The 20,181-nt window shown below is 49.0% G+C and overlaps 1 protein-coding gene across 2 annotated transcripts in view; it reads right to left on the bottom strand.

Annotated features, from left to right (window-relative positions):
- The window catches only part of LOC136590900 (mycocerosic acid synthase-like polyketide synthase), a 121,451-nt gene that overhangs the window by 42,907 nt on the left and 58,363 nt on the right, over window positions 1-20,181 (bottom strand). Inside the window, exons 3-4 of one of the 2 annotated variants that reach the window (XM_066588421.1) lie at window positions 14,926-15,336; window positions 6,119-6,186 (exon numbers count right to left, since the gene is read on the bottom strand). In XM_066588421.1, coding sequence (XP_066444518.1) covers window positions 6,119-6,186; window positions 14,926-15,035 — 178 coding nt within the window. In that variant the 5' untranslated portion in view covers window positions 15,036-15,336. The remainder of the gene's footprint in view (window positions 1-6,118; window positions 6,187-14,925; window positions 15,337-20,181) is intronic. The other variant, XM_066588422.1, reaches the window with a different exon arrangement.

Genomic DNA, 20,181 nt, shown 5'->3' with positions numbered 1-20,181 from the left:
GGAGACGTATAAATTTAACATTACTTTTCAACATTTTGAGGAATACTTTGTTTTCCTGCACCAAGCCAAGATTGCAAAGGCTCATAAGTGTCAGAAAGATAGATACCCCCACAAATGACTCCAATTTAAAAACTACACCCCTTAATGTATTCACTGAGGGGGGTTATGAATAGGGATGAGCGAGTATACTCGCTAAGGCACTACTCGTTCGAGTAATGTGCCTTAGCCGAGTATCTCCCTGCTCGTCCCTAAAGATTCGGGGGCCGCCGCAGCTGACAGGTGAGTTGCGGTGGGGAGCAGGGGAGAGCCGGCGGGAGAGAGGAAGAGAGAGATCTCCCCTCCGTTCCTTCCTGCTCTCCCCCGCAGCTCCCCGCCCCGCAGCGGCACCCGAATCTTTTGGGACAAGCGGGGAGATACTCTGCTAAGGCACATTACTCGAGCGAGTAGTGCCTTAGCGAGTATACTCGCTCATCCCTAGTTATGAGTATTTTGAACCCACAGATCCATGAGGGGAGGTGAAATTAACTTTATTTTTACTTTTTAAAAAACTTTTCACGATAGCCGCTATCCGCTGGATAGCGGCAATCAGGAGCCGGGAGCCAGGAGATTTAAAATTTACCCTCCAGTTTTCTGCGCATGCGCGTGACGTAATTCGTCTGGCGCGCATGCGCATAAGAGCCGCGCTGGGTCCCGGAGGAGCCTTTCACCGCAGCAGACATCGGGAAGCCGGGCAAGTACTTTCAGCTGCCCTGATGGATCCATCAGGGCAGCTGAATCTTTAACTTTTTAAACTTTTTTGTAAACTTTATTGCGATCAGCGCTATCCATTGGATAGCGCTGATCGCAATGCCGGGGGGACTGCCCGCAGCCGGGATGACAGCTCCATGCTGTCGGCTACCTGCGGGCACCGACAGCATGGAGCTGTCACGTCCAGAGCCTGAGGGGCATTAATCCTGAGAGGACGCATAATACTACGTCCTCTAGGATTAAAGCACACTCAGGCAGGACGTAGTTTCCGGATGGGGCCATCACTAAGGAGTTAAACAGGCTGTCCATTTATAAACTACTGATGGTCTATCCTGCTGATAGGCAATCAATAATAGAGCAATGGGGTCTACCACCTTGAACCCTGTCCATCAGCTGTTTGGTGGGACACTGTGCTTGTGCACTGAGCTGATTTATGTAGGAATATAACAGCTCTGTTCTCACTGCAGTGGTCAAATTTGGTATTGCAGTCCAAGTTCCCATTCACTTCAACGCAATCTGGGCCTGCAGTACCAAGCCTGGCCACTGCAGTGAGAACGCACCTATCTGCTTCTTGCAGAAATCAGCTCAGTGCACAAACATGGTAAGGATACATCACCCTGTCCTATATCATTAATCAGCGTAGACATGAAGCTGTTCTCTCAAATTCTGGCTCCAACATTTTATCCCAAGTCTCATGTATAGGAAACTGGTATAGGAGAGGCAGCACACTGGAATAGATCTTCTTACCAGAAAATGTTCATAAAAAGGCTTTTATTCATAATCCACACATAGAACCGCGACGTTTCGATCATCCGCTGTGATCTTTGTCAGGCATATACATCAGCAGGAAATTACCGCATTAAATAGTGACGATAACCAATCACCAATAACATATAAGAGCGACTAAACTAATACATGGAATGACGGGACTGGAATACCCAGAGAGGCTGTCCAAATTGGGACTATTTACTCTAGAAAAAAGAAGGTTAAGAGGCGACCAAATAACCATGTATAAGTACATGAGGGGACAACACATGGATCTCTCCCGCGATCTGTTTACACCCAGGACCACGACGGTAACAAGAGGACATCCGCTACGATTAGAGGAAAGTAGGTTTCATCACCAACACAGAAAGGGGTTCTTTACTGTAAGAGCAGTTAGACTGTGGAACTCTCTACCGGAGGAAGTGGTGATGGCAAAATCCATAGAGGAGTTTAAAAGGGGACTTGATGTCTTTCTGGAGAAGAAGGATATTACAGGATATAAATATTAGGTTAAGTGTCAATCCTGGTATATAGGCAGGTAGGAACTATTAGGGGTTGATCCAGGGAACAGTCTGATTGCCATTAGGGAGTCGGGAAGGAATTTTTTCCCAAAAAGGGCTAATTGACTTCTGGCCTTGGGGTTTTTTGCCTTCCTCTGGATCAACACAGTAGGATAGACAGGCTGGACTAGATGGACAATGTCTTCATTCGGCCTTACATACTATGTTACTATGTTACTATATCCACACACAAATAATTAAAACCTATACCTTACAGGTGTTCAGCAGGTGTCCGCCGCTCCACCGTCTGCATCACATCCCCTACGTCATCTTGCAGCGTCCATTTAACTCACCCAGATCCTCCCATGTAGGGGTATTCAGTAACATTAGGGAAATCAACCACAGGGGCAACCGTGGCACGTCATCACGTATAGCGTCATGACGTACAACGTCACCACGCAAAGCGTCATCATATGACTGGTCACATGACCTACCCGTTTCAACGATCGTCATCACTTCACCATGGAAACCACATCAACATAGCTCAAGAATACATCATGGCACATATAGAAGTAATTGACTGTGGGACACTGTTCTCTATGTGCCATGATGTATTCTCGAGCTATGTTGATGTGGTTTCCATGGTGAAGTGATGATGATCGTTGAAACGGGTAGGTCATGTGACCAGTCATATGATGACGCTTTGCGTGGTGACGTTGTACGTCATGACTAGAGATGAGCGAGCATACTCGTCCGAGCTTGATGCTCGTTCGAGTATTAGGGTGCTCGAGATGCTCGTTACTCGAGACGAGCACCACGCGGTACTCGTCTCGATTAAACGAGCACTGACCATTGAATTCCATGGAGCCGGCAATACAGCCGGCTCCATTAAAAGCACTGGCCTGCCGGCGAGCGCGGGATGAATTGTCGGGAAGGGGTTAAATATATAAGCCCTTCCCTGCAATTCATCCAGAAATGTGTAAAAAAAATAAAAAAAATAATAATATATACACACACACACACACACTCACCTGGTCCCGCAGATGAAGTTCAGCGCGGCCAGCGGCAGTCCTCCTGAACTGCTCTGAACAGCTGTGAGTAGTATTCAGCAGCCGGCGATTTAAAATCCCCGCCTGCTGAATGAGCTGCCTCTAATTGGTCACAGCCTGACCAATCAGAGGCAGATTCCACTCACACCCATTCATGAATTTATGAATGGGTGTGTGACTGCTGTCTCTGATTGGCTCAGCGGGACCAATCAGATGAGAGGCAGCAGTCACTCACCCATTCATAAATACATGAATGGGTGTGTGAGTGGAATCTGCCTCTGATTGGTCAGGCTGTGACCAATTAGAGGCAGCTCATTCAGCAGGTGGGGATTTTAAATCCCCGGCTGCTGAATACTGCTCACAGCTGTTCAGAGCAGTTCAGGAGGACTGCCGCTGGCCGTGCTGAACTCCGTCTGCCGGGACCAGGTGAGTGTATATATGATTTTTATTTTTACACATTTCTGGATGAATTGCAGGGAAGGGCTTATATATTTAACCCCTTCCCAACAATTCATCCCGTGATCGCCGGCAGCCCATTGCTTTCAATGGAGCCAGCTGTATTGCCGGCTTCATTGAATTCAATGGGCTAACATCGTTCTTCTCTGCCACAGCAGTTACAGCTGTGGGCAGAGGAGAACGATCTTTATGCTGACAGTGGGGGGGGGGTCTCACTCTTGCCACTATTGTGGCTTAATAGTGGGACCTGGGAACTTTAAATGCAGCCAAACATGTAGCCCCTCGCCTGCCCTATCCGTTTCTGTGTCGTTCCCATCACTTTCTTGAATTTCCCAGGTTTTCACAAATGAAAACCTTAGCGAGCCTCGGCGATATACAAAAATGCTCAGGTCGCCCATTGACTTCAATGGGGTTCGTTACTCGAAACGAACTCTCGAGCATCACTGAAAGTTCGACTCGAGTAACGAGCACCCGAGCATTTTGGTGCTCGCTCATCTCTAGTCATGACGCTATACGTGATGACACGCCACGGTTGCCCCTGTGGTTGATTTCCCTTATGTTACTGAATACCCCTACATGGGAGGATCTGGGTGAGTTAAATGGACGCTGCAAGATGACGTAGGGGACGTGATGCAGACGGTGGAGTGGCAGACACCTGCTGAACACCTGTAAGGTATAGGTTTTAATTATTTGTGGGTGGATATGTTATTGGTGATTGGTTATTGTCACTATTTAATGCAGTCATTTCCTGCTGATGTATATGCCTGACAAAGATCACAGCGGATGATCGAAACGTCGCGGTTCTATGTGTGGATTATGAATAAAAGCCTTTTTATGAACATTTTCTGGTAAGAAGATCTATTCCAGTGTGCTGCCTCTCCTATACCAGTTGAATACGTTTGTTTATGGACACTTGGAGTTCAGTGCCCGAGTAGGCGTGAACATATTGGCTTTTTTCCTCCCTCAGCTATTTTTTCTGCTGATTTTTAAGTGCTGCAGTTCCTTCTCTTGTGATCATGTATAGGAAACAAGATGATTTTGTCCCTGATCAAGAGGCCAGAAACAGTATTAGTAAATGTCCCTCATCTCTAAAGCCCACCACTCTAAGTCCCCTTCGTGTCTTGACAGTTGATGTGGAAAAAGCATTTGACAGGATTCATTGAAGGTTCTTGGAGGCAACCCTTCAGAAAACAGTCTAAGCCCATACATGAGGGTACGGATCATGGCCCTTTACCATCACCCCACTGCCCAGTTTAGGATCAATGGCTTTCTTTTTTTTCTCACTTCAAATATGGAGTAGGATGAATCAGGGGTGTCTCCTTTTACCCTAAATTATAGGAGAAGCGGCTCCCATAATGACAGGAAAGCGGGACATTGGAAACCTGTTCTGGAGTTCGGGACCCCTACCGATCAACAAGTTATCCCCTATCCTGTAGAAAGGGGATAATTTGCAATTATGTTACAACTAGAGATGAGCGAGTATACTCGCTAAGGCACTACTCGCTCGAGTAATGTGCCTTAGCCGAGCATCTCCCCGCTCGTCCCTAAAGATTCAGGGGCCGGCGGGCAGGAGTGGAGATCTCTCTCTCCCCCCACTCTCCCCTGCTCCCTGCCGCAACTCACCTGTCAGCCACGGCGGTACCCAAATCTTTATGGATGAGCTGGGAGATACTCGGCTAAGGCACAATACTCGAGCGAGTAGTGCCTTAGCGAGTATACTCGCTCATCTCTAGTTACAACCCCTTTTATGGCATAGTGGGCCATGAAATTTAATTTAATAAGTGCGGCATCTGTATGGGAAAGATAGATCTCCAAGCCCATTCCCTGCATTAGTAGGTAATCCTCACTTCTTAGCTATGTCAAGTGGTTCTTCTCTTCTTAGTTTTTTAGACACCCTGCTGCCTCATATATGAGAGTGACTGGCACAGTCTTGAGATCAGTGACAGTAGTTCTCAGGGATTTTGCACTGTTGGTTGGGGCACGGTTCTAGTATCTCCATGTTGGCAGTTATATCAATTCAAAAAGCTATGCTTCTCTTGAGTTGCCCCAGGTCATGTGGTCTCTGGTCTATAGCATGTTGCTTGCAGAGGGCATGTGGGACAGCAGCCCTGGTTTTCCACTGGCTTGGGAGAGGGAACTGGGGGTGTGATTTATGGTGGAATAAATCCTTTGCTTTGACACTTGGGCTCTCGATATCCATTAGGCTATAGGCACTTAAAGGGGTTTTCCATTACCTTAAATTGCTTTACAAACGCTCTGTACTTCCTGGTTGCTTAGGTCCAAAACATGTGGCTGCTGCAGCCATTCACTGGCCACAGCAGTGACCTTCTATAGTCAGTGGTTGGCTACAGCAGTCACATGTCCTGGTCAGCAGCAACCTGGGAGTGATTGTGAAGCAATTTAGGATAATAGGAAAACCCCTTTAATTATAGTGTAGGGCATGGGACCATTGTGAAACTGTATCCTTAGGTTTTGCCCCTCTTCTGAAGGTGTTCCTCAGCTCCAAGTACAATGCTCCACATTTGGTGGTTGTGCTCCTCATCGCCCCCCATGGTGAGAAATCTCTCTACTATACAATGTGTTGTGTAAGGTCTCATTTACCTCCTGGGAAATCACATCCTATTCCAACAATTGCTATCTGGTCTTCTAGTTCGTTCATTTCTGCAGCCCTGCAAGACAATAAGACATCATACTTAATAGAAGCATTACTGTTAGTATAAAACTGTTTAAAGGAAACCTGCCATGTCCTATAAGTACCAAATACTAAAATTATGATGCTTATAGGACAGGGAATGAGGAGTCCAGGGATGTGATTTACATGCTTAGCCAGCTCCCCGTTCCTGTGTTGTCAGTGGTGGAAGTCAGCGCTAGGTCAGTCAGTTTGCAGGCACACACTATTCTTTATGGTGCTTATAGGACATGACATAGGATCATAAATGGTAGAGTTGGAAGGGACCTCCGGGGTCATCTGGTCCAACTCCCTGCTCAATGCAGGATTCACTTAATCACCCCAGACTGATATTTGTCCACCCTTTGTTTAAACACTTCCATTGAAGGAGAACTCACCATCCTGGTAACTCTTCTCTGAACTTGCTCCAGTTTGTCTATGTCTTTTTTAAAGTGGGGTGCCCAGAACTGCATACAGCATTCCAGATCAGGTCTGAATAAGGAAGAGTAGAGGGGGGTAATAACCTTACGTGATCTAGACTCTATGCTTCTTTTCCCAGAATTGTATTTGCCTTTTTGGCTGCTGCATCACATCGTTGACTCATGTTCAGTCTATGATCTATTAGTATACCCAAGTATTTTTCACATGTGCTGCTGCTTAGCGCAATTCCTCCTATTCTGTATGTACTTTTTTTCATTTTTCTTTGAATTTCTCCTAGTTAAATACTGGGGGTGAGCGAGCATACTCGTCCGAGCTTGAGGCTCGTTCGAGTATTAGGGTGTTCGAGATGCTCGTTACTCGAGGCGAGCACCACGCGATGTTCGAGTTACTTTCACTTTCATCTCTGAGAAATTTGCGCGCTTTTCTGGCCAATAGAAAGACAGGGAAGGCATTACAACTTCCTCCTGTGATGTTCCAGCCCTATACCACCCCCCTGCAATGAGTGGCTGGGGAGATCAGATGACACTCGAGTATTTAAATCTGCCCCGCCCCGCGGCTCGCCACAGATGCATGCTGACATAGATCAGGGACAGTGCTGCTGATGCTGCTGCTGCTGCTATAGGGAGAGTGTTAGGTGTTATTTTAGTCTTCAAGAACCCCAACGGTCCTTCTTAGGGCCACATCTGACCGTGTGCAGTACTGTTGAGGCTGCTTTTAGCAGTATTGCACAATTTTATTTTTTTTTGTATATCAGGCGTGCAGACCATAGCGTCCTCAGTCTGCAGTCATTTTACAGAGTATAGGGGCAGTACTGGGGAGGCAGGAAAAGAGGTATACTGGCTATTTAGGCAGTGAGCTTTCCAAAAAAGATAAAAAAAATACAATATTAGGCCTGCCTGTCACTGCCTTCAGTTTACTGCGTCTCTGCTGGGGGTAGTAGTTAGTAAATTAATACCCAGCCTTGCGCATAATTGTTGCCTGCCTCTGCAGTGCGTTACGTATGCGAAGTCAGCCTCCAACCACAGGCCAATAAGTGGCACATTTAATTACAGCGTTCTGTTTCTGCTAATCTCGTAATACACCATGCTAAGGGGTAGGCCTAGAGGATGTGGACGGGGGCGAGGACACGGAGGCCCAAGTCAGGGTGTGGGCACAGGCCGAGCTCCTGGTCCAGGTGTATCGCAACCGACTGCTGCAGGATTAGGAGAGAGGCAAGTTTCTGGGGTCCCCAGATTCATCACAGTTAATGGGTCCACGCGGTAGACCATTATTAGAAAATGAGCAGTGTGAGCAGGTCCTGTCGGGGATGGCAGAAAGAGCATCCAGCAATCTATCGACCACACAGTCTTCTAGGCCGTCCACAGCTGCAACTCTGAATCCTCTGTCTGCTGCTCCTCCTTCCTCCCAGCCTCCTCACTCCATGAAAATGACACATTCTGAGGAGCAGGCAGACTCCCAGGAACTGTTCTAGAGCCCCTGCCCAGATTGGGCAGCAATGGTTCCTCTCCCACCAGAAGAGTTTATCGTGACCGATGCCCAACCTTTGGGAAGTTCCCGGGGTCCAGGGGATGAGGCTGGGGACTTCCGGCAACTGTCTCAAGACCTTTCAGTGGGTGAGGAGGACGATGACGATGAGACACAGTTGTCTATCAGTGAGGTAGTAGTAAGGGCAGTAAGTCCGAGGGAGGAGCGCACAGAGGATTCGGAGGAAGAGCAGCTGGACAATGAGGTGACTGACCCCACCTGGTTTGCTAAGCCTACTGAGGACAGGTCTTCAGAGGGGGAGGCAAGTGCAGCAGCAGGGCAGGATGGAAGAGGCATTGCGGTGGCCAGGGGTAGAGGCAGGGCCAGACCGAATAATCCACCAACTGTTTCCCAAAGCGCCCCCTCGCGCCATGCCACCCTGCAGAGGCTGAGGTGCTCAAAGGTCTGGCAGTTTTTCACTGAGAGTGCAGACGACCGACAAACTGTGGTGGGCAAAGTTTGTCGCGCCAAGATCAGCCAGAGAGCCACCACCACCAGCATGCGCAGGCATATGATGGCCAAGCACCCCACAAGGTGGGACGAAGGCCGTTCACCGCCTCCGGTTTGCACCACTGCCTCTCCCCCTGTGCCCCAACCTGCCACTGAGATCCAACCCCCCTCTCAGGACAGAGGCACGACCGTCTCCCGGCCTGCACCCACACGCTCACCTCCGCTGTCCTCGGCACCATCCAGCAATGTCTCTCAGCGCAGCGTCCAGCCGTCGCTAGCGCAACTGTTTGAGCGCAAGCGCAAGTACGCCGCCACGCACCCGCACGCTCAAGCATTAAACGTGCACATAGCCAAATTGATCAGCCTGGAGATGCTGCTGTATAGGCTTGTGGAAACGGAGGCTTTCAAAAACATGATGGCGGCGGCGGCCCCGCGCTACTCGGTTCCCAGTCGCCACTACTTTTCCCGATGTGCCATCCCAGCCCTGCACGACCACGTCTCCCGCAACATTGTACGCGCCCTCACCAACGCGGTTACTGGGAAGGTCCACTTAACAACGGACACGTGGACAAGCACCGGCGGGCTGGGCCACTATCTCCCTGTGGGCACATTGGGTGAATTTAGTGGAGACTGGGACCGAGTCAGAGCCTGGGACCGCTCACATCCTACCCACCCCCAGAATTGAAGGCCCCAGCTCGGTGGTGGTATCTGCGGCGATGTATGCTTCCTCCACTAAACCACCCTCCTCCTCCTCCTACGCAACCTCTGTCTCGCAATCAAGATGTGTCATCAGCAGCACGTCGCCACCAGTCGGTGTCGCGCGGGGTGGCAGCACAGCGGTGGGCAAGCGCCAGCAGGCCGTGCTAAAACAACTCAGCTTAGGAAAGAAGAGGCACACGGCCCACGAACTGCTGCAGGGTCTGACAGATCAGACCGCTGGCTTTCGCTGCTGAGCCTCCAACCGGGCATGGTTGTGTGCGACAACGGCCGTAACCTGGTGGCGGCTCTGCAGCTCGGCAGCCTCACGCACGTGCCATGCCTGGCCCACATCTTTAATTTGGTGGTTCAGCGCTTTCTGAAAAGCTACCCACGCTTGTCAGACCTGCTCGGAAAGGTGCGCTGGCTCAGCGCACATTTCCGCAAGTCCAAGACGGACGCTGCCACCCTGCAACATCGGTTTAATCTGCCAGTGCACCGACTGCTGTGCGACGTGCCCACACGGGGGGACTCTATGCTCCACATGTTGGCCAGGCTCTATGAGCAGCGTAGAGCTATAGTGGAATACCAACTCCAACATGGGCGGCGTAGTGGGAGTCAGCCTCCTCAATTCTTTACAGAAGAGTGGGCCTGGTTGGCAGACATCTGCCAGGTCCTTGGAAACTTTGAGGAGTCTACCCAGATGGTGAGCGGCGATGCTGCAATCATTAGCGTCACCATTTCTCTGCTATGCCTCTTGAGAAGTTCCCTGCAAAGCATAAAGGCAGATGCTTTGCGCTCGGAAACAGAGGCGGGGGAAGACAGTATGTCGCTGGATAGTCAGAGCACCCTCATGTCTATATCTCAGCGCGTTGAGGAGGAGGAGGAGGGGGAGGAGCATGAGGAGGAGGGGGAAGAGACAGCTTGGCCCACTGCTGAGGGTACCCATGCTGCTTGCCTGTCATCCTTTCAGCTTGTATGGCCGGAGGAGGAGGAGGAGGATCCCGAAAGTGATCTTCCTAGTGAGGACAGCCATGTGTTGCATACAGGTACCCTGGCACACATGGCTCACTTCATCTTAGGATGCCTTTCTCGGGACCCTCGCATTACACGCATTCTGGCCACTACGGATTACTGGGTGTACACACTGCTCGACCCACGGTATAAGGAGAACCTTTCCACTCTCATACCCGAAGAGGAAAGAGGTTTGAGAGTGATGCTATACCTAGGGACCCTGGCGGGCAAACTGAGGGTAAAATTCCCATCCGACAGCACTAGTAGCAGAAGGCGCAGCTCCGAGGGCCAGGTAGCAGGGGAGGCGCGGAGATCAGGCAGCATGTACAGCACAGACAGGGGAACACTCTCCAAGGCCTTTGCCAGCTTTATAGCTCCCCAGCAAGACTGTGTCACCGCTCCCCAGTCAAGGCTGAGTCGGCAGGAGCACTGTAAAGGGATGGTGAGGGAGTATGTAGCCGATCGCACAACCATCCTCCATGACGCCTCTGCTCCCTACAACTACTGGGTGTCGAAGCTGGACACGTGGCCTGAACTCGCGCTGCATGCTCTGGAGGTGCTTGCTTGTCCTGCGGCTAGCGTCTTGTCAGAGAGGGTGTTTAGTGCGGCTGGGGGAATCATCACGGATAAACGTACCCGCCTGTCAACTGACAGTGCCGACAGGCTTACACGCATAAAGATGAGCAAAGCCTGGATTTCCCCAGACTTCTCTTCTCCACCAGCGTACAGCAGCGGTACCTAAACAATACGTAGGCTGCACCCGCGGATGGAAGCATCGTTCTCTATCACCATAACAAACGGGGACCTTTTAGCTTCATCAATCTGTGTATAATATTCCTCCTCCTCCTCCTGAAACCTCATGTAATGACGCCGAACGGGCAATTTTTCTTAGGCCCACAAGGCTCAGTCATATTACTTTTGTAAACAATGTTTATACGTTAGAATTCTCATTAAAGCGTTGAAACTTGCACCTGAACCAATTTTTATTTTAACTGGGCTGCCTCCAGGCCTAGTTACATATTAAGCCACATTAACCAAAGCGATTAATGGGTTTCACCCGCCCTCTTGGTTGGGCATGGGCAATTTTTCTGAGGTACATTAGTACTGTTGGTACACCAATTTTTGGGGGCCCTCGCCTACAGTGTAATCCTAGTAATTTTTATGGGCTGTCTTGACTGCTACTACTACTGAAATGGAACTAATACTGTGCTCCCCCTATACTGCTGCTTTGGAATTGTTACTGGGGCCTGTCTGGACTGCTACTACTACTGAAATGGAACTAATACTGTGTTCCCCCTATAATGCTGCTAGTGATATGTTACTGGGCCTGTCCCTAATGCTACCGCTGAAATGTTACTAATTCTGGGCTCTGCCTATACCGCTGCTAATGCTATGTCACTGGGGTGTGGAAACGGAGGCTTCCCAAAGACATGATGGTGGCGAGGCCATTTCCCACCAACGCGGTTACTGTTAAGGTGCATATAACCACGGACACGTGGAGAGGACACGTAGTGCCTCAAAAACATCCCCCTTCTCCTCCAACAATGAAAACATTCTTGGCAAATACCTTTGCATTGGTCCGTCTGGTGGCAGTCCAAGAATTTCACCTTTACCGACACAAAGAGAGCCCACGCACCATCCCCCCGCCACGGCCCACTTAATCCTGGCCACATTCCGAAAACCAACTAAATAAAACCGCGCTACTAGGTCCGCAGTCGTCACCACATTCCCACCAACGCGGTTACTGTTAAGGTACATATTACCAGTCTGACTGGGGCATGCACTGTGGGCCGAAGCACACCTGTATTGTGTGTAACGTTAGCTCTGCTGAGCAGGGCACTGCAATGGGATTTATTTATGTACCGCTGGTGGCTTCCAGGGAGCCACCCATGCTGTGGGTCCACAGGGATTTCACATTAGGGATTTGTACCTGCCAGTGTCTATGTATTAAAAACCCCGGTCAGACTGGGGCATGCAGTGTGGGCCGAAGCCCACCTGCATTTAATCGGACGTAACCTCAGCTGTGCTGGGCAATGCAATGGGATATATTTATGTACCGCCGGTGGCTTCCTGGGACCCACCTATGCTGTCGGTCCACGCGGAGTTGTAACTGCATGTATCTACTTATAAAGAACCCCAGTCTGACTGGGGCATGCAGTGTGGGCTGAAGCCCACCTGCATTAAACCTGACGTTACCTGAGCTGTGCTGGGCACTGCAATGGGATCTATTTATGTACCGCCGGTGGGTTCCAGGGAGCCACCCATGCTGTGTGTCCACAGGGACTTCACATTAGGGATTTGTACCTGCCAGTGTCTACTTATAAAAACCCCGGTCTGACTGGGGAATGCAGTGTGGGCCGAAGACCACCTGTATTTAATCTGACGTTAGCTCTACTATCCAGTGCACTGCATTGGGACAAACTACAGGAGCAATACAGCGCTAATGAGACGTGCACAGCTACGCTAGCATAGGAGTCCGCTGTAGGCCCGCGATTGCTGAGGGTTTGTGCAGAGGCCTATGTCCTTGGTGCAGTGAAAGTCCGCTTCCTGCCTAGGATTGCTGAAGCTGTGGGCAGAGGCCTATGTCGTGGGCGCGGTGCAAGTCTGCCATGTTTGGCCGCTCAGATCAATTTTTGGTTCATGTCTTGGGCTACCTAGGACCTCCCTATGCGGTTGGTGCAAACTTAGTTCCCATCGTGGTGTTTGACCTGTCTGGCACAAAGGCACTGACTGACTTGGGTAGAGGGCAGAGCGCTGATGGCTTTCCCCTTGCAGTGTCGATTGAGCTATGTGACACCTTGACAGAATGAATACTGTGTGGCACATGGATTCCCCATTGCTATGCCCACGTTTGCAGCTCCTGATGGAGGTGGCACAGGATTGGAGTTCTCATTGCTTCTGTACAGCATTGTGGGCTATCGCCCCCACCCCTTTTGAAGAGGGTCGCTGCCTGGTCCTGCCAAACCTCTGCAGTGTGTGCCTGCGGTTCCTCCTCATGGCAGACGCACTTATAAATAGACATGAGGGTGGTGTGGCTGTGAGGCCAGCGTGTGGCATGAGGGCAGCTGAAGGCTGCGCAGGGACATTTTGGTGTGCGCTGTGGACACTTGGTCATGTGGGGGGGGGGTTGGGCAGCATGTAACCCAAGAGAAGAGGCAGGGGTGTGTCCCGCAGGCAGTGCTTGTGCTTTGTTGGAGGTAGTGTTGTGCTTAGCTAAGTTATGCCTTGCTCCTTGCTAATGAGGGTTTGTCCGAAGTAAAAATTGTTGGGAGGGAGGGGGGGGGGCACTCTTGTCACTATTGTGGCTGAATAGTGGGACCTAGGAACCTGAAATGCAGCCCAGCATGTTGGCCCTCGCCTGCCCTATCTGTTTCTGTGTCCTTTCCAGCACTTTCTTGGGTTTTGCAGATTTTCAAAAATGAAAATCCTAGCGAGCATCGGCGATATACAAAAATGCTCGGGTCGCCCATTGACTTCAATGGGGTTTGTTACTCGAAACGAACCCTCGAGCATCGCGAAAAGTTCGACTCGTGTAACGAACACCTGAACATTTTGGTGCTCGCTCATCTCTATTAAATACCATCCTGTTTGTCGCTGTCCATTGTTCAAGCCTTTCTAGATCTTTTTAAATACTCTCTCTCTTTTCCCTAGAGTTAGCTATCCCTCCTAGCTTTGTGTCACCGGCAAATTTGATCAGTTTCCCATCAATTCTCTCCTCTAGATTATAAAAATGTTGAACACTGGGCCTAGGACAGAGCCTTGTGGTACCCCATTTGATACATTTCTACTCTTGGATGTGCAGCCATCTATGACCACTCATTGAGTATGATCACTCAGCCAGTTGTGAATCCACCAAACCCATATTTGGTCATTTTTGCAATAGGAATGGTATGAGATACTTTGTCAAATGCTTTACGAAAGTCAAGATATACTATATCCATGGCATTTCCTGGATCAGCTCAGTTGCTGATTCTGTCATAGAAGGAAATTAAATTAGTCAGGCATGACTTGCTGGCTCGGTTTATTACTCTATTTTTATCCAAGTACTTGCATACTTGCTGTTTAATAATTTGCTCAAAGATCTTTCCTGGTATAGAAGTCAGGCTCACAGGCCTGTAGTTTCCTAGATCCACCTTCTTCCCTTTTTTGAAGATAGGGACAACATTTGCCCTTTTCCAATCTTCTGGGACTTCTGCTGTTCTCCAGGAATTTTCAAAGGTTATGGCGAGTGGTTCAGCAATTACCTCCGGTCCAGATGAATTACTTCATACTAAAGGATCCTATGAAGTAATTCATCTGGACCTTGGTACTTGAATTCATTTAAGTTAATTAAGTGTTCCCTCACCATCTCTCTGCTTATAGATAGCCTGCATTATTTCATACCCCCAATAGCACAGGGAAGATCTGTGAGAAAACAGATACAAAATAGGAATTTAAAAATTTGAAAAATTCTCAACATCATTCTTAACCAATTCATCATTTTAATCTTTTAAGCATTCAATAGCATCTTTGATTTTTTTTTTTTTTTGCTTTTGACATACCCCCAAAATCCTTTTTGAGTGCTTTTGGCCTCCGTTGCAACCCTCGATTCATTATTAGCTTTTCTGACACTTACCCTACAGTTTCTGCAGACTGCATTGTATTCTTCTTTCGATATTCCCCCCTCTTTCCATTTGATAAAAAAATTTTCTTCCTTTTTAACATGTGTGCAAGTTCTTTGTTCATCCATCCTGGTTTCTTTTAATGATTGTCCTTTGAGAATCTCATTTTGCAAGATTTCCCAACCTTCTTGGACATTTCTCTCCTTAAGAACATCCAGCCATTGGATTCTTCCTACCCTCTTTCTGAGTTCATTAAAATCTGCCTTTCTTAAATCCAATGTTGAGGTCTGAGTTTTCTCAGGTCTCCCTCACCTTTTTGTCCAACATTCAAGGATAGCATGATCACTGCCGAATTACTTTCTCAACCACTTCCTCCCTGTTGGTAAGAATGAGGTGCAAGATAGCAGATCCTCTTGTTTTCTCTTCTACCTTTTAGAAAATAAAGTTGTCAGAAAGAGTGGATAAAAATCTGTTGGATCTATTACTTTTACCTGAGGGAGATTCCCAACAAACGTCTGGATAGGTAAAATCTCCCATGATCAGTATGTTGTGCTTTTCTGAAAGCTTGGCCATCTTCGGGTCACACCACTGCCTCTTCCCCTGTGCCCCAGCCTGCCAAACAGATCCAATCCCCCTCCCAGGGCATAGGCACGAGCGCCTCCCGGCCTGTACCCACACCCTCACCTCCACGGTCTTCCACTCTATCCAGCAATGTCTCTCAGCGCAGCGTTCAGCTGTCGCTTAAACAAGCGTTGGAGCAAAAGCGTAAATACGCCGCCACCCACCCACAAGCTCTAAACGTGCACATTACCAAATTAATCAGCCTGGAGATGCTGCCGTACAGGCTTGTGGAAAAGGAGGCTTTCAAAAACATGATGGCAGCAGCGGTCCCGCGCTCCTCAGTCCCCAGTCGACACTATTTTTCCCGGTGTGCCATCACAGCCCTACACCAGTAGTCTCCCGCAACATAAATCATGCCCTCACCAACGCGGTTACTGGGAAGGCCCACTTAACCATGGACACGTGGACAAGTACTGGTGGGCAGGGCCACTATATCTCCCTGATGGCACATTCGGTGAACTTGGTGGGACCGCTCATGTCCTACCCACACCCAGAATAGCGGGTCCTACCTCGGTGCTGGTATCTGCGGCGTTTTATGTCACCTCCTCCAAACCCTCCCCCTCCTCCTCCGCCACGTCTACCTTTCAAATAAGAAGTGTGAGCACGTCGCCAGCAGTCGGTAGCGCGCGGCAGCACAGCGGTGGGCAAGTGTCAGCAAGCCGTGATGAAATTAATTAGCTTAGGTGACAAGAGGCACATGGCCCCCGAGCTGTTGCAGGGTCTGACAGAGCAGACTGACCTTTGGCTTTCGCCGCTGAACCTCCAACCAGGCATGGTCGTGTGTGACAATGGCCGTAACCTGGTGGAGGCTCTGCAGCTCAGCAGCCTCCCACACGTGCCATGCCTGGCCCACGTCTTCAATCTGGTGGTTCAGCGATTTCTGAAAAACTACCCCCACTTGTCTGACATGCTCGGCAAGGTACACCACGTCTGCACACATTTCTGCAAGTCCACCACGGAAGCTGCCACCCTGAGGACCCTGCAACATCGGTTTAATCTGCCAGAGCACTGACTGCTGTGCGACGTGCCCACATGCTGCAATTCTATGCTGCACATGTTGGCCAGGCTGTACGAGCAGCGTAGAGCAATAGTGGAATACCAGCTGCAACATGGGCGGCGGAGTGGTAGTCAGCCTTTGCAATTCTTTACTAAGGAGTGGGCATGGATGGCAGATATCTGCCAGGTCCTCAGAAACTTTGAGTCTACCCAGATGGTGAGCGGCGATGCGGCAATCATTAGCGTTACCATCCCACTGCTTTGTCTGCTGAGACGTTCGCTGCAAAGAATAAAGGCCAACGCTTTGCGGTTGGAACAGGAGACAGGTTAAGACAGTATGTCGCTTGATAGCCAGACCACCCTCACGTCTATATCTCAGCGCGTTTTGGAGGAGGAGGAGGAGAGGGAAGAGACAGCTGGGCACACTGCAGAGGGTACCCATGTTGCTTGCATCTCATCTGTTAAGCGTGTATGGGCTGTAGAGGAGGAGGAGGATCCTGAAAGTCATCTTTCTAGTGAGGACAACGATGTCTTGCGCACTGGGACCCTGGCACACATGGCTGACTTCATGTTAGGATGCCTTTCTCGTGACCCTCGCGTTAGACGCATTCTGGCCAACACGTATTACTGGGTGTACACCCTTCTCGACCCACGGTATAAGAAGAAGCTTTCCACCCTCATTCCCAAAAAGGAAAGGGGTACGAGAGTGATGCAATACCACAGGGCCCTGGTGGAAAAAGTGATGCTAAAGTTCCCATCTGACAGCGCTAGTGGCAGAAGACGCAGTTCCGAGGGCCAAGTAGAAGGGGAGGGGAGGGGAGGGGGCGGGAATAAGGCAGCATATCCTTTGCCAGCTTTATGGATCCCCAGCAAGACTGTGTCACCACTCCCCAGTCAAGGCTGAGTCGGAGGTAGCACTGTAAAAAGATGGTGAGGGAGTACGTAGCCGATTGTACCACCATCCTCCGTGATGCCTATGCTCCATACAACTATTGGGTGTCAAAGCTGGACACGTGGCACGAACTTGCGCTGTACGCCCTGGAAATGCTGGCCTGCCCTGAGCTAGCATCTTGTCAGAGAGGGTCTTTAGTGCAGCTGGGGGAATCATCACGGATAAGCGTACCCGCCTGTCAACTGCCAGTGCCAACATGCTTGCACTCATAAAGATGAACAAAGGCTCGATTTCCCCAGACTTCTCTTCTCCACCGTCGAAAAGCAGCAGAACCTAATGATTCTTTTCGCTGCAACAGGAGAAAAAAGCATCCACAAAATCACCACAAAAAAAGGGGAATTACCTTTGTCAATCACTCTCGCATAGTATTACTCCTCCTACTCCTCCTCCCAAAACTGCATGTCATCACGCTGAACTGCCTATTTTTCTGCAGCCCAAAAGGCTCTGTTTAAAAGTTTTTTACAATTTTTCAGTTTCAAAAGTATTGATACTTTAACAGAAACCAATTTTTTTCACAGGGCTGCCTCCAGGCTCTATTACAAATTAAGCAACAGCGAGCTGTATCTTTAAAAAAGGTTTATGGGTTTCACCTGCCCTCTCAGGTGAGCAATTTTTCAGGGGTGCTCTTGTACTCTTGGTACACCAATTTTTCTGGCCCTCGCCTATACTGTTATCTAACTAATTTTTCCGGCCTTCGCCTACACTCATGGTACCCCCTATGTTTCAGGGGTTCGCCTATACTTTTGCTACGGAAATGTTACATGGGTCTGCCTATACTTTTGCTACAGAAATGTTACTGGGGTCCGCCTATACCTTTGATACAGAAAGGTTACTGGGGTCTGCTTATACTCTTGCTACAGAAATGTTACAGGAGTCTGCCAAAACTTTGCTACAGAAATGTTACTGGGGTCTGCCTATACCTTTGCTACAGAAATGTTACTGGGGTCTGCCTATACCTTTGCTACAGAAATGTTACTGGGGTCTGCCTATACCTTTGCTACAGAAATGTTACTGGGGTCTGCCTATACCTTTGCTACAGAAATGTTACTGGGGTCTGCCCATACCTTTGCTACATAAATGTTACTGGGGTCTGCCTATACCTTTGCTACAGAAATTTGTAAAGTAACCAGGCAGCAGCTGATGATTTTTTATAAAGATAGAAAAAAACTTTTATTCCTCTGGGCTTGAGAAAGGTTTCAGTGGAAACCGAAACGTTGCCAGTCTGACTTTTATGGAGGAATAAAAGTTTTTTTCTATCTTTATAAAAAATCATCAGCTGCTGCCTGGTTACTTTACAAATTTAGCTGTGTTTGGTTTTTGGATCTGGACCACACCAGGCTCTTGCATGTTTCTCCCCATATCCACAACAGATGATTTTCTGGTGGAATCCGGAGTTTTAGTCTTTCGACTCTGGTGAGTGCTGTGGTTGCATTAACTTCTTTTGGATTTGCTACAGAAATGTTACTGGGGTCTGCCTATACCTTTGCTACAGAAATGTTACTGGGGTCCGCCTATACTCTTGCTACAGAAATGTTACTGGGGTCTGCCTATACCTTTGCTACAGAAATGTTACTGGGGTCTGCCTATACCTTTGCTACAGAAATGTTACTGGGGTCTGCCTATACCTTTGCTACAGAAATGTTACAGGGGTCTGCCTATACTCTTGCTACAGAAATGTTACTGGGGTCCGCCTATACCTTTGCTACAGAAATGTTACTGGGGTCCGCCTATACTCTTGCTACAGAAATGTTACTGGGGTCTGCCTATACTCTTGCTACAGAAATGTTACTGGAGTCTGCCTATACCTTTGCTACAGAAATGTTACAGGGGTCTGCCTATACCTTTGCTACAGAAATGTTACAGGGGTCTGTCTATACCTTTGCTACAGAAATGTTACAGGGGTCTGCCTATACCTTTGCTACAGAAATGTTACAGGGGTCTGCCTATACCTTTGCTACAGAAATGTTACAGGGGTCTGCCTATACCTTTGCTACAGAAATGTTACAGGGGTCTGCCTATACCTTTGCTACAGAAATGTTACAGGGGTCTGCCTATACCTTTGCTACAGAAATGTTACAGAGGTCTGTCTATACCTTTGCTACAGAAATGTTACAGGGGTCTGCCTATACCTTTGCTACAGAAATGTTACAGGGGTCTGCCTATACCTTTGCTACAGAAATGTTACAGGGGTCTGCCTATACCTTTGCTACAGAAATGTTACAGGGGTCTGCCTATACCTTTGCTACAGAAATGTTACAGGGGTCTGCCTATGCAGTTTCTACTGAATGGTTTGACGGGTTCGCCTACACTCTTGCTACAGAAATGTTACTGGGGTCTGCCTATACTATTGCTACAGAAATGTTACTGGGGTCCGCCTATACTCTTGCTACAGAAATCTTACTGGGGTCCGCCTATACTTTTGCTACAGAAATGTTACTGGGGTCTGCCTATGCTGTGGGTGCACAAAGACTTCCCATTGTGGTGTTTTACCGGTCTGGCACAAATACACTGACTGATAAAGGTAGAAATGTGGGCCGAGGTCCTTGGTGGGGGTGAAACTCTGCCATGTTTGAGCGCTGTGATTTCTTTAGGCCAGGGGTCCCCAACCACCAGTCCGCGGACCGGGCTGTTAGGTGTTCACCGCCGGTCCATGGCACCGCCGTGAACTTTTGTTCTACACATGTATCAAACACATGACCTG

The sequence above is a fragment of the Eleutherodactylus coqui genome, unplaced genomic scaffold, assembly GCF_035609145.1.
Source record: "Eleutherodactylus coqui strain aEleCoq1 unplaced genomic scaffold, aEleCoq1.hap1 HAP1_SCAFFOLD_53, whole genome shotgun sequence".
Classification (NCBI taxonomy): Eukaryota; Metazoa; Chordata; class Amphibia; order Anura; family Eleutherodactylidae; genus Eleutherodactylus; species Eleutherodactylus coqui.
Note: the sequence above shows the minus strand (reverse complement) of the source record. Positions and strands in the feature narration are given on the sequence as shown.